The sequence below is a fragment of the Alexandromys fortis genome, unplaced genomic scaffold, assembly GCF_014885135.2.
Source record: "Alexandromys fortis isolate MF-2015 unplaced genomic scaffold, M_Fortis_MF-2015_v1.1 scaffold_14, whole genome shotgun sequence".
Lineage (NCBI taxonomy): Eukaryota > Metazoa > Chordata > Mammalia > Rodentia > Cricetidae > Alexandromys > Alexandromys fortis.
In genome coordinates this window covers 12,866,173-12,887,530 of record NW_026067910.1, presented here as the reverse complement: position 1 = coordinate 12,887,530, position 21,358 = coordinate 12,866,173, and the positions used below count along the sequence as shown (strand labels likewise).

The following is a 21,358-nucleotide window of genomic DNA, read 5'->3' as shown; positions in this document are numbered from 1 at the left end:
CCCGGCTTATACAAAATTTCTTATGCAGAGGTAAAAGCATGCATGCATACAATGACAAAATAACTTTGCCTGGGTGTACAAATATTGTAAACAGAAATAGGAGCGCATTCAATATAATAAATATAATTTGAATTTGTATCAATAAGAATCTATATCAATGTAAATTGTCTATAAATAATAGCTCACAAGTATTCACTCTATTATTCACTATTATTATTAGTGTGAGTATGCACACACTAATCTACCTATTATCTCATCCAATTCCCCCACCTCCTTTTCAAAGATCTCCGAGCCTACATAATTTCCACTTCAACTCCCAACCCTATACTATTTATAATCAGTCCCTAATTGATGTCCCTCAACCTGAGGATAAACTTTATTGGGAGAGGGGATTTCATCTTCTAGAATTGCTTTCAGCTGTCATGGAGGTGATATTTTTACTATGGGATCCTGCAAAACTAAATGATGGTTAAGTTTCAAGATTACTGTCTGATATAATTGCAACTAGTTTCTGAATATTCCGTAGGGTTTTTTTGAAGTTCTTATTTGAAGTTCTGGCCAAAACGTTGTCAGAAGGTGCACCTTTTCAGCTAACCAAGTTGGAATCGTTTTGAGCAGCTGGCAGCCAAAACTAATCTTAAAGTAGTGCTTCAGCATCATGATGTCATATCAACCACGTGGAATCGTTGCGGGGCCCCATCTTCTTCCTGAAAACTTCAAAGATTACTGCAGGAAAATTTATTGTTTATTATGGAAAACTTAAACATTATTCATATAAACATATATTCAATAAAAGATATGATAGAGACAAACATAGGTATGGAGAAAAGTAAAATTTTTCCTAAATTCTTTCTCCTTTCTGTCCCATACCAGATGGCTCCTGACATGAGACAGAGACTCTGAATTTTTTCCTTAAATAACATGCTTGGATTTAGAGAAGGATAACCACTGTCCAACTTCAAAGCCAGCTTTGATTTTTAAGTAGTGATATATTCATGTTGAGGTAATGAAATTTTACCCTGCAGATGACCTTTCCTAATAAGTCAAATTTCTCTTTGCTTGGTGGTCCTTTCTGGATACTTATCTCTTCTTCTTTAGGCATCTAAATGTCCAGGGTCTCTTGACTTTTTGAAGATGAATATTTTCCTGCAAAGACAAGAAGAGATCCCTGTCCCAACCCTTATGAGATTTCCTCGCCACCTGTATGATTGTCACATCTGTGGATGAACTGCCAATTCTTTTTATCAATAGGTTTCTCTTTTTCAAATAAAATCTTTATTAATTTTGATGGTATCCATACCTTTTCATCTCCTGTGGAAACAAGAGCAAAATCCCTTCACCAACATAGCACATCTCCTAGTTTCCATTGTGAAGTCAACATATCTTCGATTCAGAAGTTTTCTTTACTATCCAATGTCTTTTTGCTGCTTTTATTCCTTTCTCATTAGCATTTAGAAAACTGAAGGTTAATAAAGCATTATATTATATATTTCTGGGGTTAATTTCCATCCCTTTCAGTTTGTTTAATATATCTTTTATAGTTAGGTTTGCTCTTTCTATAACTGCCTGACCTGTATACCTTTAATATGTTATATATTATAATAAGAAAAAACTGTTTTATTTTCTTACAGACATATGATGATTTATTATGTCTTTATTTGTGCAGATATATCCATGATGGCCATAACTTTTAATAAACGTGATTACTGAATCAGCCTTTTCTGAACTCAAAGCAGTTGCCACTGAAAACCTGAATAAGTGTCAATAGTGTGGTATACACTTTTAATTTTCAAATTCTGCAAAGTAGAACACATACATCTGCCGGATTTTATTCCTTTCAGTACCCTTTGGGTTACTGCCTGCAGGTAGTGGTATTTGGCTACAGAAAGAGCAAGTAGGGCATCTCTTTATAATCTCCTTAGTGTGTTGCCATGAAATAGAAAACTCTTTCTTTAAACCTTTGCTACCGACATGATGTTCTTTATGAAATTCTGAGGTATTCAGCACATTTCCAGTCAATAATCAATTTCTGCATTACCTTGTGCTAAAAGACCGGGTAGACCCGTATGAGATCGGATGTGTGTTATGTATATGGGACAAAGCGTATTCCTGATTATATATTGAACCTGAATGAATAATGAAGTCAATTCTATATTATCTGGTATAAATTCAGCAGTTTCAATATGCAAAACAACTCTTTTGCATATTGCAAATCTGTAACTATATTGAGAGGCTCTTTAAAATCCCTTCATAACATAAGAATAGCATATAATGGGCTTTGTTCTACCTTACTTATCTTTTGATTTGTAACCTGTTTTTCCTGATTTACTTGCATCAGTATAGAATGTACGGCTTTAGTTATTCATGTGTCATGTACAATGCAGAGAAGGATCCAAGTAGTTCTCTTTTTAAGGTTAATTCTATTGCTTTGGGGATAACTGCTATTAATTGCTCCTCCTAAAAAATTAGCACAAGTTCTTTGCCAATGTTTACTGTCTTTTTATAATTTTTTAATTTCATTAGTAGTAAAAGGCACTATAATCTCTGCTGGGTCTATTCCTGCTAGTTGACCAAGTTTTAATTTTTCCTTTTATAGTTAATCCAGAGACATTTTTCACAAAAGTTTTTAATTTTTTACTTGGTTTATGAGGTAAAAAGATCCATTCTAAATAATATCTTCCCTCTGCATTAAAATTCCTGTAGGAGAAATTCTGGAAGGCAATATGACTAGAATGCAATTAAGATTTTTATTCACCATATCCACATGCACCTCCTGTAATTTTTCTTCAACCACAGTTAACTCTTTCTCGCTAACCATGACCCATGTTCCAGAAACATCCAGTTGTCTTTTACTTATTCTTTTGTCCAATAGACAATAACTTGTTTGCTGATAAAGATCTTACGTGGCTCCTGCTAGAAAGGAGTGTATAATGTAAAGTACAGACAGATGTTAATCAATTGTACAAAAATATATCTCCTAAACTGTAAAAAATTCTATGAAGCAGATGAAGCAAGGATGGGAAGAACACTTAATGGAGGAGCTTGATCTGGTGGAAAGGGTAGGAAGAGGTGTGTGTGAAGTAGTGACATTTAATCTAAGAAATGGAAGCCAGGCAGCAGTTTACTAGCTAAGTGGAGTTCCAGGGATGTGCAGAGCTCACACTGGATCTCTGAATGCCTCGGCACAGCACTGCTATTCTGTATCTGGGAACGTGAATTATCTGCACCTCTCTGCTTAGGCATGCGGTAATAATGTCTGCATTGGTTCAGATTATGTACATATTTCTATTTATCTATGTATTCATGTATTTATTGTGTTTGTATTGTGTCTGCAGGGTGTACATTTCTGTGAATGAGCCCAGACGGCAGATCTGTGTCCTCTTCTATTGTCTACCAGTTCCTTGGAGTCAGGGTCTCTGCCTGATCCCACAGCTTTCATTTTCATGGCTAAGCTGGAAGCCAGCTAGCTTCAGCAATCTGTAAGTCGAGTGCTGGAGTGACAGAAGTGTGTGGTATTGTTACAAGGTTGTTGAGATGTGAACTCTGGTCCTTGGGATTGCAAGCAAATGTTGAGCTTTCTGTATAACTTTTCATTATTTTTATTAAAGGGCTGTACATTTCCTCAAACAAGTCACAACAAGGACTTGAAAAAGACAAATGGTGTTATCCACGATCACTCAATTGTCAAGCCCAATGAACTTGTTTAAAAATGGCTTTCTTCTTGTATCACCTGGCGTCATTCCATCAGCTGATCAGTACCTCCTCCCTGACCTTTGATGTACTCTTCTTTCTTTCAATGACCTCTATTTTCCACTCTCCTCTGATCTGTCTTAGGTTGCTACTTCTTCAACTAGACCTAACTCCATTCATACTTCCAAAACTTCGTACATTTTCTTTGGGTGACTTCCTCTACATATAAAGCATTGGTTTTAATTTCCTTCCACTATAATGGTTTCTTTATCTTATCTGTGGCCCTGGCCTTTAGCCTTTAGATTCACAAAACGATTCATCAGTAATACACATAAGCCTTTTAGTCATTTTCAAGCCAAATTAGCAGAACTCAAGTCACCTTCGTTCTTGAGTGCTTTATTCTAGCAATAATAAGATAAACCTGTATCTTGTCTTCAATATACAACTCAGTTTATAGCATCCTTATCTTGCTAGGCACATAGCTAAATGTCTACTGGGCAGCTTGGTTAGCCTCTTCCAAACTTCCTGCATGGAACTAATCATCAAGGTTATAGTGATATAGCTCCTGCTAATCTTTCTGATCTTGTGTTCTCAGCCTTTTGACAACTATCCTAAGCTTATACCATCATCTCTTTATAACTATTTACACCTCCTTTTAAGATGCCAACAGCAATCTAAAATATAAACTTGATACCACTTAAGTCTTGCTCAAATCCATTTAATAGCTTCTAGATGAGACAATAAGATCAAGCTCCTTAATGTGGTATGCAAAGCCTGTGTACTTGTTCACTTCCCCAGCACCATCTTGCCACCACTTTCAGAGGTTTACACTAAAGGAACCACCAAGTGTTTGTGGCTCCCACAGGGAACATCTTCTGTCTCTGCACTGAGGTTACACTCTCTCTTGGAAACATTTCACACAGTAAAAGTTTGATGGAGGAGGGTCATTTGTCTGTCTATCTGTTGCTTTCACTGGTTAATTAATAAAGAAAACTGCTTTGCCTGATAGGTCAGAACATAGGTAGGCAGGAAAGACAGAACAGAAGGCTGGGAAGAAGGCAGTGAGGCAGATGCTATAGCTCTCCTCTCCAAGATGAACGTAGGTTAAGATCCTTCCTGGTAAGCCACCACCTCGTGGTTCTACACACATTAATAGAAATGAGTTAATCAAGATGTGAGAGTTAGCCATTAAGAGGCTAGAGCTAATGGGCCAAGCAGTGTTCAAAAGAATACAGTTTCCTTGTAATTATTTCAGGGCACAAACTAGCCAGGCGGCTTGGTGGCAGGAACTCGGCCCACAGCTCCATTTACAAAAGTTCTCAGCTATTTTGCTTATGTTCCCCCAGGAGGCGTCTTCTCACCATGAACCCAGCTACAACATTCTGTAAAATCCTATTAAAGTACAAGTCACCCCTCCCTCTTTTCCTCTTCCCCCTTTTCTTCTAACTTAGTCTTCCCTCTCTTCTCTCTTTTTTCTTGGTGCTGAAGATGGAGCCTGGGGCTCACACATGTTGAGTACATGCTATCTCACTGAACTCATGTTCCATTTTATTTTAAATTCTGAGTTGAAGTTGCCACAGAAACAGAAAGGAAGGCTTAAAACTGAGCTATCTGAGAGCTTTAGATCCTTTAGGAAAAATAGCTACATCAGTATTCAAATAAAGGTTGGGCCTCTAGCATTGTACTCACACAGCTCTGCCTAAATGGATCACGAGACTCCACCCTTTCCAGAAGTGCCATAATCTATACATGACTCTCAATAGGCCCTTGCATCCCCTTTTAGAGAGTTCAGAATTCTTGTTTTATTTGGCGGGAGATTTCTGGCTATCACAAATGAAGTTGGTGCTGCCTTGGGCTCTCCTGGAAGAACTAGACTCTTGGCATATAATTTTCAAATGCATTAGATATTCACAGAAATGAAATTTATTCATAATATCTGAATTTAAACCCTAACTATTTTATGTAGGAACACAAAGACATTTATATAGTTTTCATATAGCATATTTTTTTAACTTATACTACCATTGTGCAACTGAGGAAATTTATTATACATGCACACGTATGCACTACACACATAAACATGTTTAGACATATTCAAACACTTTCTTGCCTTCATTTAAAACTGTTAAATATAAAGGACAGATATTGATAATGTTTTAATTTTAAACTTAATTAAATATTAATATACATGTATACATCTACTTATAATTCCTTTTAATGTTGTAATATATATTTACATACTAAAGGTATAAGTTATTACATTAAAAAATGTCGCTTGTTTCTATTTTATAATTAAAGCAACCTAACAATTAAGAAATAAATACACTGTATATTTGCATTGTATATTTAATCTCCAAAGTGTAACCATGTGTTTTTGTGTATTTATTTATTTTTGTCATAAAAATACAGTCTTGGTTCGTTATGACGGCACATGCCCATAATCTCAGCACTTGACAGGCTGCTGTGGGACGACTGTGAGTTAACCACATCAGTGGCTGGTATGCAGCAGTCAATGTCAGCATATGTTAGACAGTTCTGCTATGATCATTTATCAGTAACAGCATAAAACAAGAAGTAAAGACTGCATACTAGAATTTAGCATGATCCATTTGTATTTTGGCTTATTTGCGCATGCCTGTGTGTGCTACAAGGAATCAATGAGACAAAGAGTTGGTTCTTCAAGAAAATCAACAACTTAACCAAAAGGCAGAGAGAGAATATCCAAATTAACAAGCTACTGACGAAAAGGGGGACATAACAACAGACACTGAGGAAATCCAGAGAATCATACTTCAAAAACCTGTACTCCACGAAATTGAAAAATTTAAAGGAAATGGACAATTTTTTAGATAAGTACCACATATCAAAATTAAACAAGACCAAATAAACAAATTGAATAGACATATAACACCGATGGAAATAGTAACAGTCATCAATCATCAAAAGCCTCCCAATCAAAAAAAGTTCAGGGCCAGATGATTTCAGGGCAAAATTCTCCCAGAACTTCAAAGAAGAGCTAATACCAATATTCCTCAAACTGTTCCACACAATCAAAACAAAAGGAACATTGCCAAACTCTTTTTACAAGGCTACAGTTACCCTGACACCCAAACCAAAAAGAGCCACAACTAAGATAGAGAATTATAGATCAATCTCCCTCATGAACTTCAATGCAAAGTTACTGGCAAACCAAATCTAAAAAACATCAGAAAAATCATCCACCGTGACCAAGTTGGATTCATCCCAGAGAAGTAAGGATGGCTCAGCATACAAAACTCTGTCAATGTTTATATACCATATAAATAAACTGAAAGAAAAAACAACACATGATCATCTCATTAGATGCTGAAAAAGCCTTCAACAGAATTTAAAACTTCTTCATTATAAAGGTCTTGGAGAGACCAGGGATATAAGAAACACACCTTAACATAATAAAGGTAATATACAGTAAGCCAATAGCCAACATTAAACTAAATGAAGAAAAATGCAAAGTGATCCCACTGAAATCAGTAATAAGACAAGACTGTTCCCTCTCTTAATGTCTATTCAATATAGCACTCAAAGTTCTAGCTAGAGTAATAAGATAATAAAAGGAGATTAAGAGGGTGCAAATAGGAGAAGAAGTCAAACTTTCTCTATTTGCTGATAGTATACATAAGTGACTCCAAAAATTCTACCAGGGAACTCCTAAAACTCATAAGCATCTTTAGTATGTAGATACAATATTAACTTAAAAAAATCAGTAAGCCTTCTTATATACAAATGGTAAATGAGCTGAAAAAGAAATCAGAGAAACATCACCATTTACAACAGCCACAAATCACATAAAGTATTTTAAGGTAACTCTAATCAAACAAGTGAAAGACCCTGTTTGACTCTGTGAGTTCCTGTTTGTATTTGGTGTACATATATTCATGAATGTACTCACATATATACATAAAAATAAATTAATCAAAAAGGCAATAATATTCATTAAATTTGTTAAACAAAATCCATTTAATTAGGTGTTATAGTTTCATAAAAATAACTCAATATCTGGAATTATTTTTCTGTGTTTACTTCAATACAAAATAATTGCACTTATGAGTAAACATTGTGATCATAAATGATAGTAAAGAGCTTTTAACACTAGTCAAAATCAAGTATACTTTTTCTTATGTTTTATTTATCTGTGTATGGCTATGTGTGTATGCATGCCGTATCTACATACATGCCATAGCACATTTACAGAGGCTGAACCACAATATGCGGGAGTCGGATTTTTTTCTTCTATCATGTGTGTTTTAGATACTGAACTCAGGTGGTCAGATTTGGCGGCCAGTTCATTTACTCACTGAGCCATCTTGCTGGCCCCAAAATTCAATTATAAATACTAGTTTTCATTTGCTTCCATAAGTCAGATTTTCTTATAGTACCATGCCATGTATGAAACTGCGCTTTCCTCTTGAGGCAAAGGCATCTCACTGTGGAGAAGAGCCACTGGTAAATGAAGGAGAGGAATGAGCTGTTTTAGTTAAAATACTAGTGCACACAAGGGTGACCACATCTAATGCTGCCTGAATGATGCATTTTACTTAGGCACAATCATTTGAAACTCACCAGTTTTATTATAGAATTTTTCTAGCAACTTAGCAACAAGATTGGAGACCCCAAGAAAGACTTTACTAAGTATTATGATTTAACATTTGCTTAGTAAGAATTACAAGTTAATTGATAGGGCAGAATTATTAAATAAATACAATTGAGCCAAGGTGTTTGGAGAGAAAAGTGGGAGAGAAATCATTTTAAGTATCTAATTCATAATAAACACTAAATAAATTATGGTTGGATTAAACTGAAAAGTTAAAATATTGATATATCAAAAGGTTCAAGGTAAGGAAGAAAACAGACATATTAAATTTTTACATCAAACTTCTGGATGGTAAGTGATGCTTTAAGCTTAGAAGCAAATGTGTCTGGAAAACAGTGAAACAGTAAACTAAACCAAACAGCAGCAGAAGTCCATTTAAAGAAAGACGACACAGTTAACAGAAATGTTCAGAAAACAATTTATTAACATCAGCGACATTTGAGTGGTTAAATAGAAAAACTAATGACATGAAGTAGTCACGATACTACCCTTAAAACCTTTATAAAAGTAATTTAAGAAAGGCACAGGCTTCAGAGAAACAGGGATATATTAACAGCAAATGTGGTAGTACTGTGGGATGCTGGGTAAGTGCTTTCCTGCTCTTCCCAAATTTCTATCAAGTCTTATGCACTTATAAACAAACATTTAAGGATACATAATATACATAGTATAACTACGATTAATACTATGAAATTAACTTAAAACACAATGATAAGAGAATGCAAAATATAAATAAGTCTGGTCAAAACAAAATTCCAATGTATTTTGTTACAAATATTTATAGTATTTACATGCAAACAAATTGACAGTTGTGCACTTGGAAGCATTGTGTGTGGAAATCTTCAAAAAATTTGGAAACTTCAATCTTCCTTTTTCGTATCTGTAAATTTTCCTGCATGATTTGTGAAAAGAGGTCTTAGCAGGCAAAATATTAACTAACTGAATCTGCCTTCTCAGTTTCCTTGCAGGGGAAAGAGTAAGTTACTTCAAAGACAGAAAAAGATCAGAAAATGTAGAGCTTTAAAGTCACGCCTGGAAGAAAATGAATTTTTTCAATCCAAACAAGCCATAAAATACGACTTACATTTTATGGATGTGGACTGCACCTGCAAATGATTGCTCCAATGCAGTCATGTGGACGGTTCTATAGCTCTTTCTTTTGGGCTACTCATAGGGTACTCTTTTGAAAGACTCTTTACCTTTTACCTGCTACCCTAAATGGGCTGCCAGGACTTACACTTTCTCTTAGCTATTTATCTGTATTTGTAGAAACTACTGAAGCTGTTAGGGCCCTCCATAAACACACTGGCTACTTTTTCTTTCAACTTCCATTTAATGTTAGGTTAAGACACTGATGTCATAAAAGCAGGATTTTTCTGAATTGCTTCTGTTCATCCAGAAATTCCCCACTACATAATACTGCATGGCCATTCATCCAGGGCATAGTTTTAGAACCATACTAAATGGAAATTGTTTTTACAGCCATTTAGAGAGATGTGAAATGTACTCTTCAGGACAGTGTTCAGTAGAAAGAGTTAATAACACTCCCTAACTCCTGCAGGCCTGGATTGGGTTTGAAACTGAGAAGTAGCTCAGAATGAAGTGGCAGGTGGGAGAAAGGCCAACTCCCTCATCATTTGCTTGCTCTACAGTGGGACACAGACTACTGTAGACAGAGCAATCGGTGCAGCACAGAGGTAAAACTGTTCTATTCTCCAGGGCAAGGAAAAGTAAGAATACCTTAACAAATCACCAAGGACCACTTCCAAGAATTAAGTCAAGCTGACCTGTAGGTACAGCTACTGAGGATGTTGAGGCATGAGGATCTCAAGACCAGGAGTTCCAGGCCAGCCTGAATACCACAGAAAGAAATTTTCTCACAACCTTCTTCTGGTCACTGAGAATTCAGCACCAATTTCGCACTATACTATTTACTTTCTTTATGTAGAAAATCAAATGTGAATTTAGTACAGCAAACTATGACATGCTCACTAATACATTAACTTATAAAACTTTTACTATAATTTGGGTTGACCATTATTAATTTTAATTTTTTTCTAATAATTTAAACTCCATTTATCTAGTTCTAGGTCTCAAGGAAGCAACTGTAAAATTATTCTTGAAAAAAATCGGGCCCAATATAGTTGTCCAAAGTAAATTTATTCAAATATATAAGCCATACATGGCAGAAGTACAAACACACACGCACACGCACACACACACACACACACACACACACACACGCAACTTTCTAAAGTAAACCTCAAAACAAAAATGTTAGATTCCAACAGATGTGAATCATGTAGCATCCAGTCTATTTTCAAATTAGAAAGATTTGCTGACCTCTCTAGAGGACAATCTTCTTGATTACTGCAGAGGTGGTTTTCAACATCTAGGTCCCAGCTCAAAGGCATGCTAACTCTTGAAGGCATGAATGATTGTCAAGAGAAAATGGAAAAACGGGACTCAGAAATCACCAATTCCTGACATTCGTACTAGCTTTGTCCTTGACAGATTTACAAAAAAGGCAAAGAGGTCAACATAAAGTAATGACAGGCACAGCAGCAGGAGAAGTGCAGAGGACCAGGGTTCTCGGTCTGCACCCGGTACAGGGACTGCAGGTATGTCAGAAAATTAAATAAACTTTTCTATTGTCTTCATAGTGGCATCTACATGTGCATGCATCTTATCATAAAAGCAAAAGATAAGGGTCTCTGTGTTTTATACCAATATTTGTTAGTAGCTTTCGTAAGATTTGAACTAAAATGCTAATGACAGTATAGACATTATGTGCACACACATGTTCAGTTTGACATACAATATCATTAGTCTTGAAAAATGAAACAGCGAAGCTTTCTTCGTACCTGAGTAGGCAATTGTGAGTACACCACACTTTCATACTGTCAGTGTTGCTCAGCTACATGCAGGGTCCATTTCTTTTACTTTTCTGCTAAGGGTTATCTCACCTTGCACTTTGGACACTTCTGGGCATTTCTCTGCCCGTGCTCAATTTCGCTGGCCCAGTGACGCAATAACTTGTCTCCTTTTTTGTACTCCTTGCAGTTAACACCTTCATGCCAAGGAGCATGGCACTTAAAACACCAGATGAATTGGCAAGTGGGACACTGGATCTGTGCAAGAAAAACAGCATTAGGCTATTATATTTTCTGTTGCTGTGATAAACACCATGACCAAAAGGAAGGAGCCTGGGGAGGAAAGGAGTTACTTGGCTCACATAACCCAACCACAGTCCACCATAAAGGGAAATAAGGCCAGGGACTCAATGAGGGAATCTGGCAGCAGACTTGACGCAGAAGTCACATAGGAACACTGTTTACTGGCTTGCTTCTCATGGCTTGCTCAGCCTGCTTGCCTATACAGCCCAGGACCATCTGCCCAGGGATAGCACTGCCCACAGGAGGCTGGGCCCACTCACATCAATTCAAGGCAATGCTCTACAGTAAATCTGATGAGCAATTTTCTCAACTGAGGTTCCTTCTCCACAGAAGACCTAAACCTATGTCAAGATGACCAAAAAACTAACCAGCATAGTGTCTAAAAGGATAAGAATGTCAATGCTTTGGGAAACTAACTAAGGTTATTATTTGAAATACTTTCTCCAAGAACAAACAAGACCAGACCTCAGTAAAATATGAGTCTCTAAAAGAGAAGAGAACTGCTTAGCCAAGGATGGTTTGCTGTCTAGAGACTACTCAGGCATTCATAAACAAGTGGGACGTTTTGAAAATCAATTTAGTTTTATGAAAATCTCCCATGTTGAAGCACAGAGTAAATCTTGAAGGTGCTAAATCCAAACACTTTGACTGCTGTCAGTTCAGGCATCCCTTGAGCCAGCTTTCCAGTTCTTTGGTAAGAAAAACAATTTTCTTACCAAAGGCTAGCTTAACTTTACAATGCCTCCTCAAAGGGCAAGCACACCTTCAACGCCACACTGCTGAATGAACATTCACCACTGAGGATCCTGTGAGAAAGGTATCAGAGTGTCAACCCTGCTGGTGACACCTAAGAAGCCACCAGAAAGGAGCCTTCTTCGTGACTATGAATTTATGGGATGCGGGCACTGAAATTGTCTAACATGAGGGATATCTGTTGCGCCTTCCTTTGTTGTGAATGGCAGTGAAGTGTTACGTTTACACATAGTAGTGCCCATTCAAACCTTAAAGGTATATAGTCACAAATACATGGTCCCACGTCCACGTGATTAAAATGAACTGAAATAAAATTCCTCACCACGAATGATCTTCTAAGATCTCTCCTACTCTTTGTGCTTCTGCACATTGCATCACAGCAGTCAGACTGAATATACAGACATCCTGAAGAATAGGAACTGGACCTAATACTGTAGTTAATACTGCCACGTAGACTGTTGGCTACTGATGCTTTTCTGACAGTGAGGCTCCACTGCGTATGTTTACTAAGAAGCAGTTACAATCATGACTCTTTTTGCCTCTAAGTCAGTAGTAGACTCTAGTTCTCACTCTTGTCAAGAATTAAAAACCCAGGCACGCTGGCACACACTTCAGTATGGACACTTGGGAAGAAGACTGGAGGCTACTGTGAACTATTGAGAGGCCGGGTCTCAAAAAAAGGAAAGCAGGGATAAGTAATATTCTTTCTACGCAAGTCTGAAGTGATACAATTTTGATTTCAACTTTATATAAAAATTTTAGTTGTTATAACAAAATTCTTTAATTTCAAAACTCTATTTAAATGGGAACAAGGTGTCTTATTTTTCTTATTATCAAAATAATGCTACAAAATACATATGGTTTTCATAAGTGTATATTACAGATGATGACAGATATTAAGTAAAGTAACATAGGTATTAAGAAGGTACTTGAGGTTGAGCTCCTAGGGTTCAGTTGAAGAGAGGGAGGAGGGATCATATGAGCAGGGGGGTGGTCAGGACCGTGATGGGAAAACTCACAGACAGTGAACCCGAGCTGGTGGGAGATCACGGATTCTGGACTGACAGCTGGAGAGTCTGCATGGACTAGGACCTCTGAATGTGGGTGAAGGTTGTGTGACTTGGTCTGTCTGTGGGGCCTCTTATCTTGCATTCGTGAACTGGCTCTTTGGAGCCTATTCTCTCTGGAGGGATACCTTGGTCAGTTTTGATGCAGGGGGCAGAGGCTTCAACTTGGTATGCCAGACTTTGTTCACTCCCCAAGAAAGGCTTTTCCCCTCAAAGGAGTAGATGTCAGGTGGGGGGAGGTGAGGGGGATGGAAGAAGGAGGGGGGAACTGGGGTTGGGATGTAAAATGAAAAAAAAAATTAAATTAACAAAATGAAGAAAGAAGGAGGAGGAGGATTAAGGTGGTACTTGAACCTAAATTTGTGTGGCTACGTGGCCAACATAGTCTTTCCTGAATCAAAACACTGGGTCATACTCAATAGTGTTCCTTCCTTGATAAGTGGAAACTTAAAACTATGCACTCAAAGGTCATGGAGGTTAAACTACTCAACTAGCCACCATTCTACAGGGTTCCCAATCCACTAATATAAAGAGGGAGACTCCTTGGCTTGTGGGGGGAAGGTTATTACTATTCAACATATATATGTACATATATATAAATATAGCATTTGCCTTTTCAGTATATTAAAATTAAAATTGCACTTTTAAAATAATAAAAGGGAGTTCGCTAGATTGGCTTACAAATTATGGGCTAGGTATACCAACAATAAGTGTCTATACACTAACATTATTTTGTCTTGTCTTGTTTTTATTTGTTTGTTTTCGAGACAGGGTTTCTCTGTAGCTTTTGGAGCCTGTCCTGTAGACCAGGCTGGCCTTGAACTTTGTTTTTTTAAAGAATGGGTTTCATGTAGCCAAGTTGGCTTCCAACTTACTATGTAGCAAAGGATGCTCTTTATCCCTTGATCCTTCCACCACCTCCATCTCTCAAGTGCTGGAATTACCTTTGCTTCACTGGACTAAGTAAGTAATTTTTAAAGTAAAAATAAAGAGATGGGTAAGCTTCAGAAATAAAGCAAGAGAAGCTATTTTTTTCTTAGGTCATTCAACAATGCAGAAGAGACTATAAACATATATACAATATTATAAACGGGGCCTTTTGCATACAGATGGGATGGGAGAGAAGTGAATAACTTCCATCACTCATCTTGCAGATGTCAGAAAGCTTGAGCACTTAACTCAGTCGGCTCCTATTAGACTTGTGAATACTGAACAATTGTAAGACCCATTATGAAATAAATGAAACAAGCCTGCAGATCTGAGTTCATTCCACAGAACTCACATTTAACAAAAGTCAGGCATGGAGGCTGTTCATGTTTGTAATACAATGAAGGAGCCTGGTAGCTGGTGTGTGAACCAGAGAATGCGGTACCTGTCAAAAATAAGTTCTACTACTAATTCTCATCAACACAGATGTACAGACAAACAGAGACGGCCATTATAAAGCAAGATTTGAAGTAACGCACTCAACTGCTTACCATACTTTGGACTAAAATAATAAACAATAAAAGCAACTTTGGTACTCAGAGAGTATACCCAAATTGTCACCGTACCAGTTTTTCTCTGAAGATGCCACACCTTCCTTATTCATTATGACCTTAACCATACTCAAAATTGGCCTTCTACAAACATAGATATCAACACTGTGTCTTCCTCCACTCCCAGGTCAGTTACTGCCCTCAGGAAATGCTAGTCCACACCACAGGGCTGCCACACAGAAAGTCTGCCTTCTGAATAAACCAGTCTGCAGGCAGGAGCACCATACTCCCTGTTTCCCACTTGCTCTGGACTGAATGTGAAATGTGGCACCTGGTCTCCAGCTGGGGGCAGTGTTGGGGAAGGCTGTGGAACCTTTAGGAGCCAAGCCTTACAGGAGGGAAGTGGGTCACTGGGGCAATTGCTGAAGCTTTAGATCCCTGCCCCACTTCCTGTCTACTCTTCTGCTTTCTGACCATGTGGCCAGCTGCCCCCCTCTTCCTACTACACGTTCCATAGCAGAATGGATGGCATCCTCCTGAATTGTAGACCCAAACGACTCACGTTCACTGCTTCTTGCTGGATATCTTGTCACAACGAGAAAGGCCACTTAGACACTATTCAAAGTTAAGTTGGAGAACAGCAGCAGCAGCAGCAGCAGCAGCAGCTGGGAGCTTGTTGGCAACACAGGACTCATGAAAACCCATACACAAGGAATTAAGAGTTTACCTCTTTACCAGATTGTCTTCAGATGGTTCGTAACCTACGCCTTCCAACTCCCTGTTTTTGACCACAGATTCTTGCAAATACAGGTAGCTACCAGTTGACACAGCTGCCAAGCTGCCAAAGAAGTAGCAGATGAAGACGCTAAGCAATAGAGGAGAGGGTGCCTGAACTGGCCTTGCCCTGTAGTCAGACTGATGACTATTTTAAATGTCACCATATAACTTTTATTCAACAACTGATGGAAACAGAGGCAGAGGGCTGCAGAGGAGCACTGAGCTGAGTTCCCAAAGTCCAGCTGAAAAGTGGGAGGAGTGAGAATATGAGCAAAGACATGGGGACATCCACTGAAACAGCTTACCTGAGCTATGGGAGCTCGCCAACTCCAGCTGGACAGAGAAAGAACCAGCATAGGTCCAAACTAGTCCCTCTGAATGTGGGTGACAGTTACATGGCTGGGGCAGACTGTGGGGCCACTAGCAGTGACCCTAGGATTTATTCCTGCTGTTTATTCCTGCTGTTTGTACTGGCTTTTTGAAACCCATTCTCTTTGGATGGATACCTTGCTCAGCCTAGATATTGGACCTTCCCCAAAGCCATGTGCCTTACTTGCTCTGAGGAGTGGATAGAGGGTGGTGGGGTAGGTGGAGGGAATGGGAGGAGGAGAGGGAGTGGGATCTGGGACTGATATGTAAAATGAAAAAAAGTAATTGTTTTCTGTTTTTTAAAAAAATAAAAAAAGACTGACAAAAAATAGCTGATGTTTTGGCAGCAGAGGTCACCCACTCTTCAAAGATGAGAAGCAAAAATCTGTCTTCTCTCCTTAGATGCAAAATGGGGATACACATACATTCAGCCTTTACCTTGGAGGTAAAGACAAGAGCAGGTGCAGCTCTATGAGAATAGAACTGGTATGGACTTGTGTTCTTATGTTACCAGAAGTGTCTGGTTCTCCCTGAGGCCTGCTTTATTCCTTCTCACTTCCGAGAGGAAGGGTGGGTAGAACGGGGCGGGGCATACTTTGCAAACCTCATTGCGATGGGCTGAGAAAAATCACCTATCTGCTGTGGGACAATTCTATATTCTTATATATTCTGTCAATTATGTTTTAAATAAATGCTGATTGGCCAGTAGACAGGCAAGAAGTATAGGTGGGACAACCAGACAGGAAGTAGAGGCAGGACAATGAGAACAGAAGAATTCTGGGAAGAGAGAAGCTCCCTCTGCAGTCCTGTCCAGACACTGAAGAAGGAAGATGTGACCTGCCCCACTGAAAGGTACCGAGCCATGTGGCTAACATATACTAGAATAATGGGCTAATAAAAGTGATAAGAGTTAGCCTGAGCTAATGGGCCAATCCGCTTATGATTAATGTAGACCTCTGTGTGATTTCTTTGGTACTTGACTGTGGGAACCGGGCAGGACAGAAACCCTGACAACAAAAGGGTCTAATTAACTGTCTGTTGACATATCTTTAGAAGGCTTCTATCTTCAAAATGTCTTCGCGATACTTCCCAGCTGGATTTAGTACCTTTACCAGAAAATTTATGTTATGTATGCAGACATCCAAGCTCTCCCAGGGTCTACAAATTCACTGAGGGCAAAAACTTCATCTGTCTCATTCTTCCTGTATTCTCTAAACTGCTAAGTAGAAGAGTCAGCCATTCAGCTCTCGGAATGACTGTAGCCGGCATGGTACCACCACATCACCAGGTGATATTTACTATTTTGTCTTTATGACACTCTACTGGTCATCACGACTGAGGTGCAAATTCTTCTGCATGAAGGAAGACACAGAAGAGAACCTTACGGCACATCTCTGACACTAGAAGCACGTGGGTTTTCACCAGCACCATTGTCATACTAACTCCCGGGTGGTAAGACTCAGATTTGGCCGCACTAATCAAACGATGTCTGCCTGCAAACTCACCATGCTAAGTAAACACTCAAGACAAGCCAAAACAAAGAAAACTGTAGGTAATTTTCACTCAATTTCCATATTCCTACACAAAGTTTTCCACTATTGCTTTCTCTTATTTTTGAGACAGGGTTTCTCACTGAACTTGGAGCTCACCAATGGAGCCAATGCCCAGCCCTGTCATTAAAAAAAAAAAAATCACAAAATCATTACGTATTATGCTCAATGTGAGAAAACATCCATGCATAACTGAAGCATTGTGACGATAAAAGCTCCCTCAGTTTTCCAAAAGGAATTTCCATTTTAGAATATCTGGTTAAACAGATTTGCAATAATGAAACACAGTCATCCATTCATTCATAACAGAGATTTATATAGCATCTGAATGGCAGGTAATGACCATACTGTGTTTTGTTTTTCACACAGAAAAGAATGAAAATATCTTGTCTGTAAGGAACTTACTAGGAGCAGACAGACACAAAGCCAGGCAGCAATAAGATCGTGTGATAACTGCCATCCAGGGTAGAAGCTTGAACAAATCATTGTTCTGGGAAAGATGTTTCAGGGAATGCTGGAAGGTAAATTCTCAGAGGGACTGTGGTCTTGCACAAAGACAGAATGTTGCTATTACATGTGATAAGACCCTCTGTCAGGCAGCCTCTATGGGAGTACTTGAGAGGGACCTGAGAGCACACAGAGAAACAAGGTACTCTAACAACGTGAACTGAGACAGCACTTCAACCAGCTCACCCTGAGCCTTGCTCACTTATCCACTAAACAGTCTATAAATCCCGACAACCCTGGGATATGCACCAAGATGTATAATCGTTCAGATACCCCTTACATGAATCATGTAAAGAATCTAACCAATATAATAAATTATCAGAATATGAGTGATAAGTCTTTTTTTCTTTAAGAATGGAAAATCCTTTTCTTTCTCTTTCTTATCTATTTGTTTTGTAGAGAAGGAATGTGAAGGTGCGCGGGTGTTACAGAGAGGAGTAAAAGAACCTGCTATGCAGCTCCAAACACCTCTGAGAGGCACTATTTGATCCTTTTTAACATCCAGTCCTATAGTCAGAGTCGCAGCAGTAACCAGACAGTCTCATGGTAGCCTTGCACAAGCCTATTCTTCAATATTTCACTGCCTACTGGGGGCTCTTCTAGAAGTACAGGAACCCACAGGCATCATGAGGCAAGGTCTGTTAACAGAGCCTGGATGTGGCCAAATGAGCCTTGCCTGCTGGTCACCCAGCAGAGATGAAACCAAGCTAAAAAGAAAAGAGAAAGTCCACAAGACTGGGAACCAAATGGAAAGAAAACATGTGAAGAGTCATGCAGGGCAGGAACAGGTGTATCAAGATATGAAACTTCCAAAGATGTGACCCTACCAACCTCCCATACTACCAACTTTGTGGCTATTTTTACATATTTCATATGCAGTCATTGCACAATAAATTCACCTCCAAACTTTAAAAAAGATTTTCACACTGGAGGCATGTTTTCCTCAGGCAGTATGTCAGAAGCTGCAGAAGAGGACTGCTTCCAAAGAGCTCCTGTCTCCTCACCTGGGATCACCATTACATACCAGCCCACCTGGAAATTACTATAGACTGTCCCTCAAGGCCTAGAGTGTGTGAGTCTATTACAGCTTCTCTAGGGACCCACTTTTTCACTGCTGTAAAAAGGGGAGGAACTGGGAAATTCTGCCTTGAGCTGCCTCATCCCCAGCTCATTGTGGCACCTCCCTGGGTTTGGACAGATGAGGGAGAGTGAGAAAAGGCAGGTGTACCGAGGATGAAAGAGAAGAATACAGAATCCCAACTCTTCTTGTCCCTGGATATTTTCTGATGGCTGCTCACCAGCACCAGACTTGGCTCACTTCTACCATCTCCTGGCTGGTCAACACCAGAAATTGATTCTTTGTTGTCTTTTGTTCTAAGGACTCAAGAAACAAAGTGATAAAGAAAAACAAACAAAATCTGTTCCAAACACCACTGCAAGGTCAATTTATGTTGACTACAAGTCAACATAATAATTATTATTTAGGGAGTTGTTGGGATAGATGTAAGGATAAAACAGTTGAATTTCAATAATTGGCTGTTAGAAGTTGAAGGCAGGAAAACAACTCTAAAAATATTATGGTTATTTTATGAAATCAAAAAAGAAAAAAAAAGAAGGCATCTTTGGCAAGGCACCCCATAAACAAAGAAAGAAAGAAATGTATTCATAAAATCTAGGCTTGCACCATAGCTGAGCATTCATAAACGCTTCAAGTCTAACATATGCAACACACCCTTTGTTTAGCTGGCTTCTTTAAATCTGGCTGGACGACTTCATTTTTATCTCTCTTGTGCAACGACATCTGAGAAACTACATTTGTTTTCTGTCTGCCGCTGACATGGATGATGATGCATCACTCCCATGAGAAATAGAGTGTGTTAGGAGCTAACCTGACTGTTGACTGGCAGCGCACTTGTCATTTGTAACCAGTCAGCTTGAAGTGATGGGGGCGGGTGTTGGGAGCAGGGGAGGGCATAGAAAGAAGTGCAAAGCATACTAATTTCACATTCATGGGGAAGGCTGAAGCAGTTTGTACATATAGAAAGAAATTCTCCTGTCTTTTTTGTCAGAAGGAAGGTTAAGTACGCTCTGCAACACCTACCTCCATAGCCTTCTGAAAGCCCTAAAGAAACTACTTTGCTGCACAAAGAAACAGCATAATTGTGAAGCTTTATAGAATATGATTACCCAGAGGGCTGCGATCATTCCAGAAGGTATGAAAGCTGTAAGGCCGTTTCTCCAGGACATCTGTGTGGCTTTCCTTCTACCTGAAGTGAGTCACAGCAGCCTTGCACAATCATCACAGTTCTGCCTAACACTTGTGAGCAAGGAAGGGCTGTTATTAGTTTTGCCTTCAGGAATCACACAGGCGCTTTGGACAGGCTCGCTGTGTTGATTATGTATGCCGTTCAACTCTGAGTCAGAATGAAAAGGTGGCTCATTCTTAGTCTACACTTGGAAGGAGAGGGGACCTTAGAATCGAAGGACCTCAGTAAACGACAAGAAGCTACTATGTCTGACCCTCGGAGGTAACCTGCTTCTCTCCTTTCCCTAGAATGACTCACTTTTCTTCCCAGAAGCAACTCTTTTCTTCTTCTTCTTCTTCTTCTTCTTCTTCTTCTTCTTCTTCTTCTTCTTCTTCTTCTTCTTCTTCTTCTTCTTCTTCTTCTTCTTCTTCTTCAAGTTTAGTTACTGTGATGGCTATTCTTGGTCGTCAACTTAACTACATCTGGAATTAATTAAAACCCACGTGACTGAATACAGCTGTAAGGGATTTTTCTTAATTAAATCACTTTAAGTGGGAAGACACACCTTTAATCTGGGCCACATCTTCTGGTGGCAGCTTATATAAATGTGGAAGAAGAAAGCTCTTTGCTCTTTACCTGCTTGCCCTCACACCCAATTCACTGATATTAGAGCCTGCTTCTTTGGGATTCTGGCTTATACTGATGAGCAGCTGAGACATCTACCCTCGTAGGCTGAACAATTGCTGGATACTTGGACTTTCTGTTGGGAGACAGCTACTGTGGGACTAGCTGGGCCATAATCTGCAAGCCACTCTAATAAATCTATTATTTATCTATCCACATCTGTCCCTATAGACAGATAGATCTTATCCATATCTCCCCTGTCTCTCTACATATATACACCGACGGACAGATGACCTAGGCGATGGACAGCTATCTATCTGTAAGCCACCGTAATCTATCTATCATCTATCTGTCTATATAGACAGATAGATCTTATCCATCTCTCCCCTTTATACATATTGACTGATAGATAGCTGTCTATCATCAGTTCTGTTCCTCTAGAGTCTAAAGAACCCCCAATAAAGTTACAAATCTCCTCCCCAACCTCCTAA

General features: G+C 38.9%; 1 protein-coding gene across 2 annotated transcripts in view; it reads right to left on the bottom strand.

The window, feature by feature from the left end:
- Rnf217 (ring finger protein 217) overlaps positions 1 to 21,358 on the bottom strand; it is a 109,536-nt gene that overhangs the window by 10,518 nt on the left and 77,660 nt on the right. The window contains exons 3-4 of one of the 2 annotated variants that reach the window (XR_007590956.1): positions 11,287 to 11,451; positions 1,019 to 1,146 (exon numbers count right to left, since the gene is read on the bottom strand). Coding sequence is in view for 1 of the 2 variants with exons in the window: in XM_050138013.1 (XP_049993970.1) it covers positions 11,287 to 11,451 (165 nt within the window). In the remaining variant the exon portion in view is untranslated. The remainder of the gene's footprint in view (positions 1 to 1,018; positions 1,147 to 11,286; positions 11,452 to 21,358) is intronic. The other variant, XM_050138013.1, reaches the window with a different exon arrangement.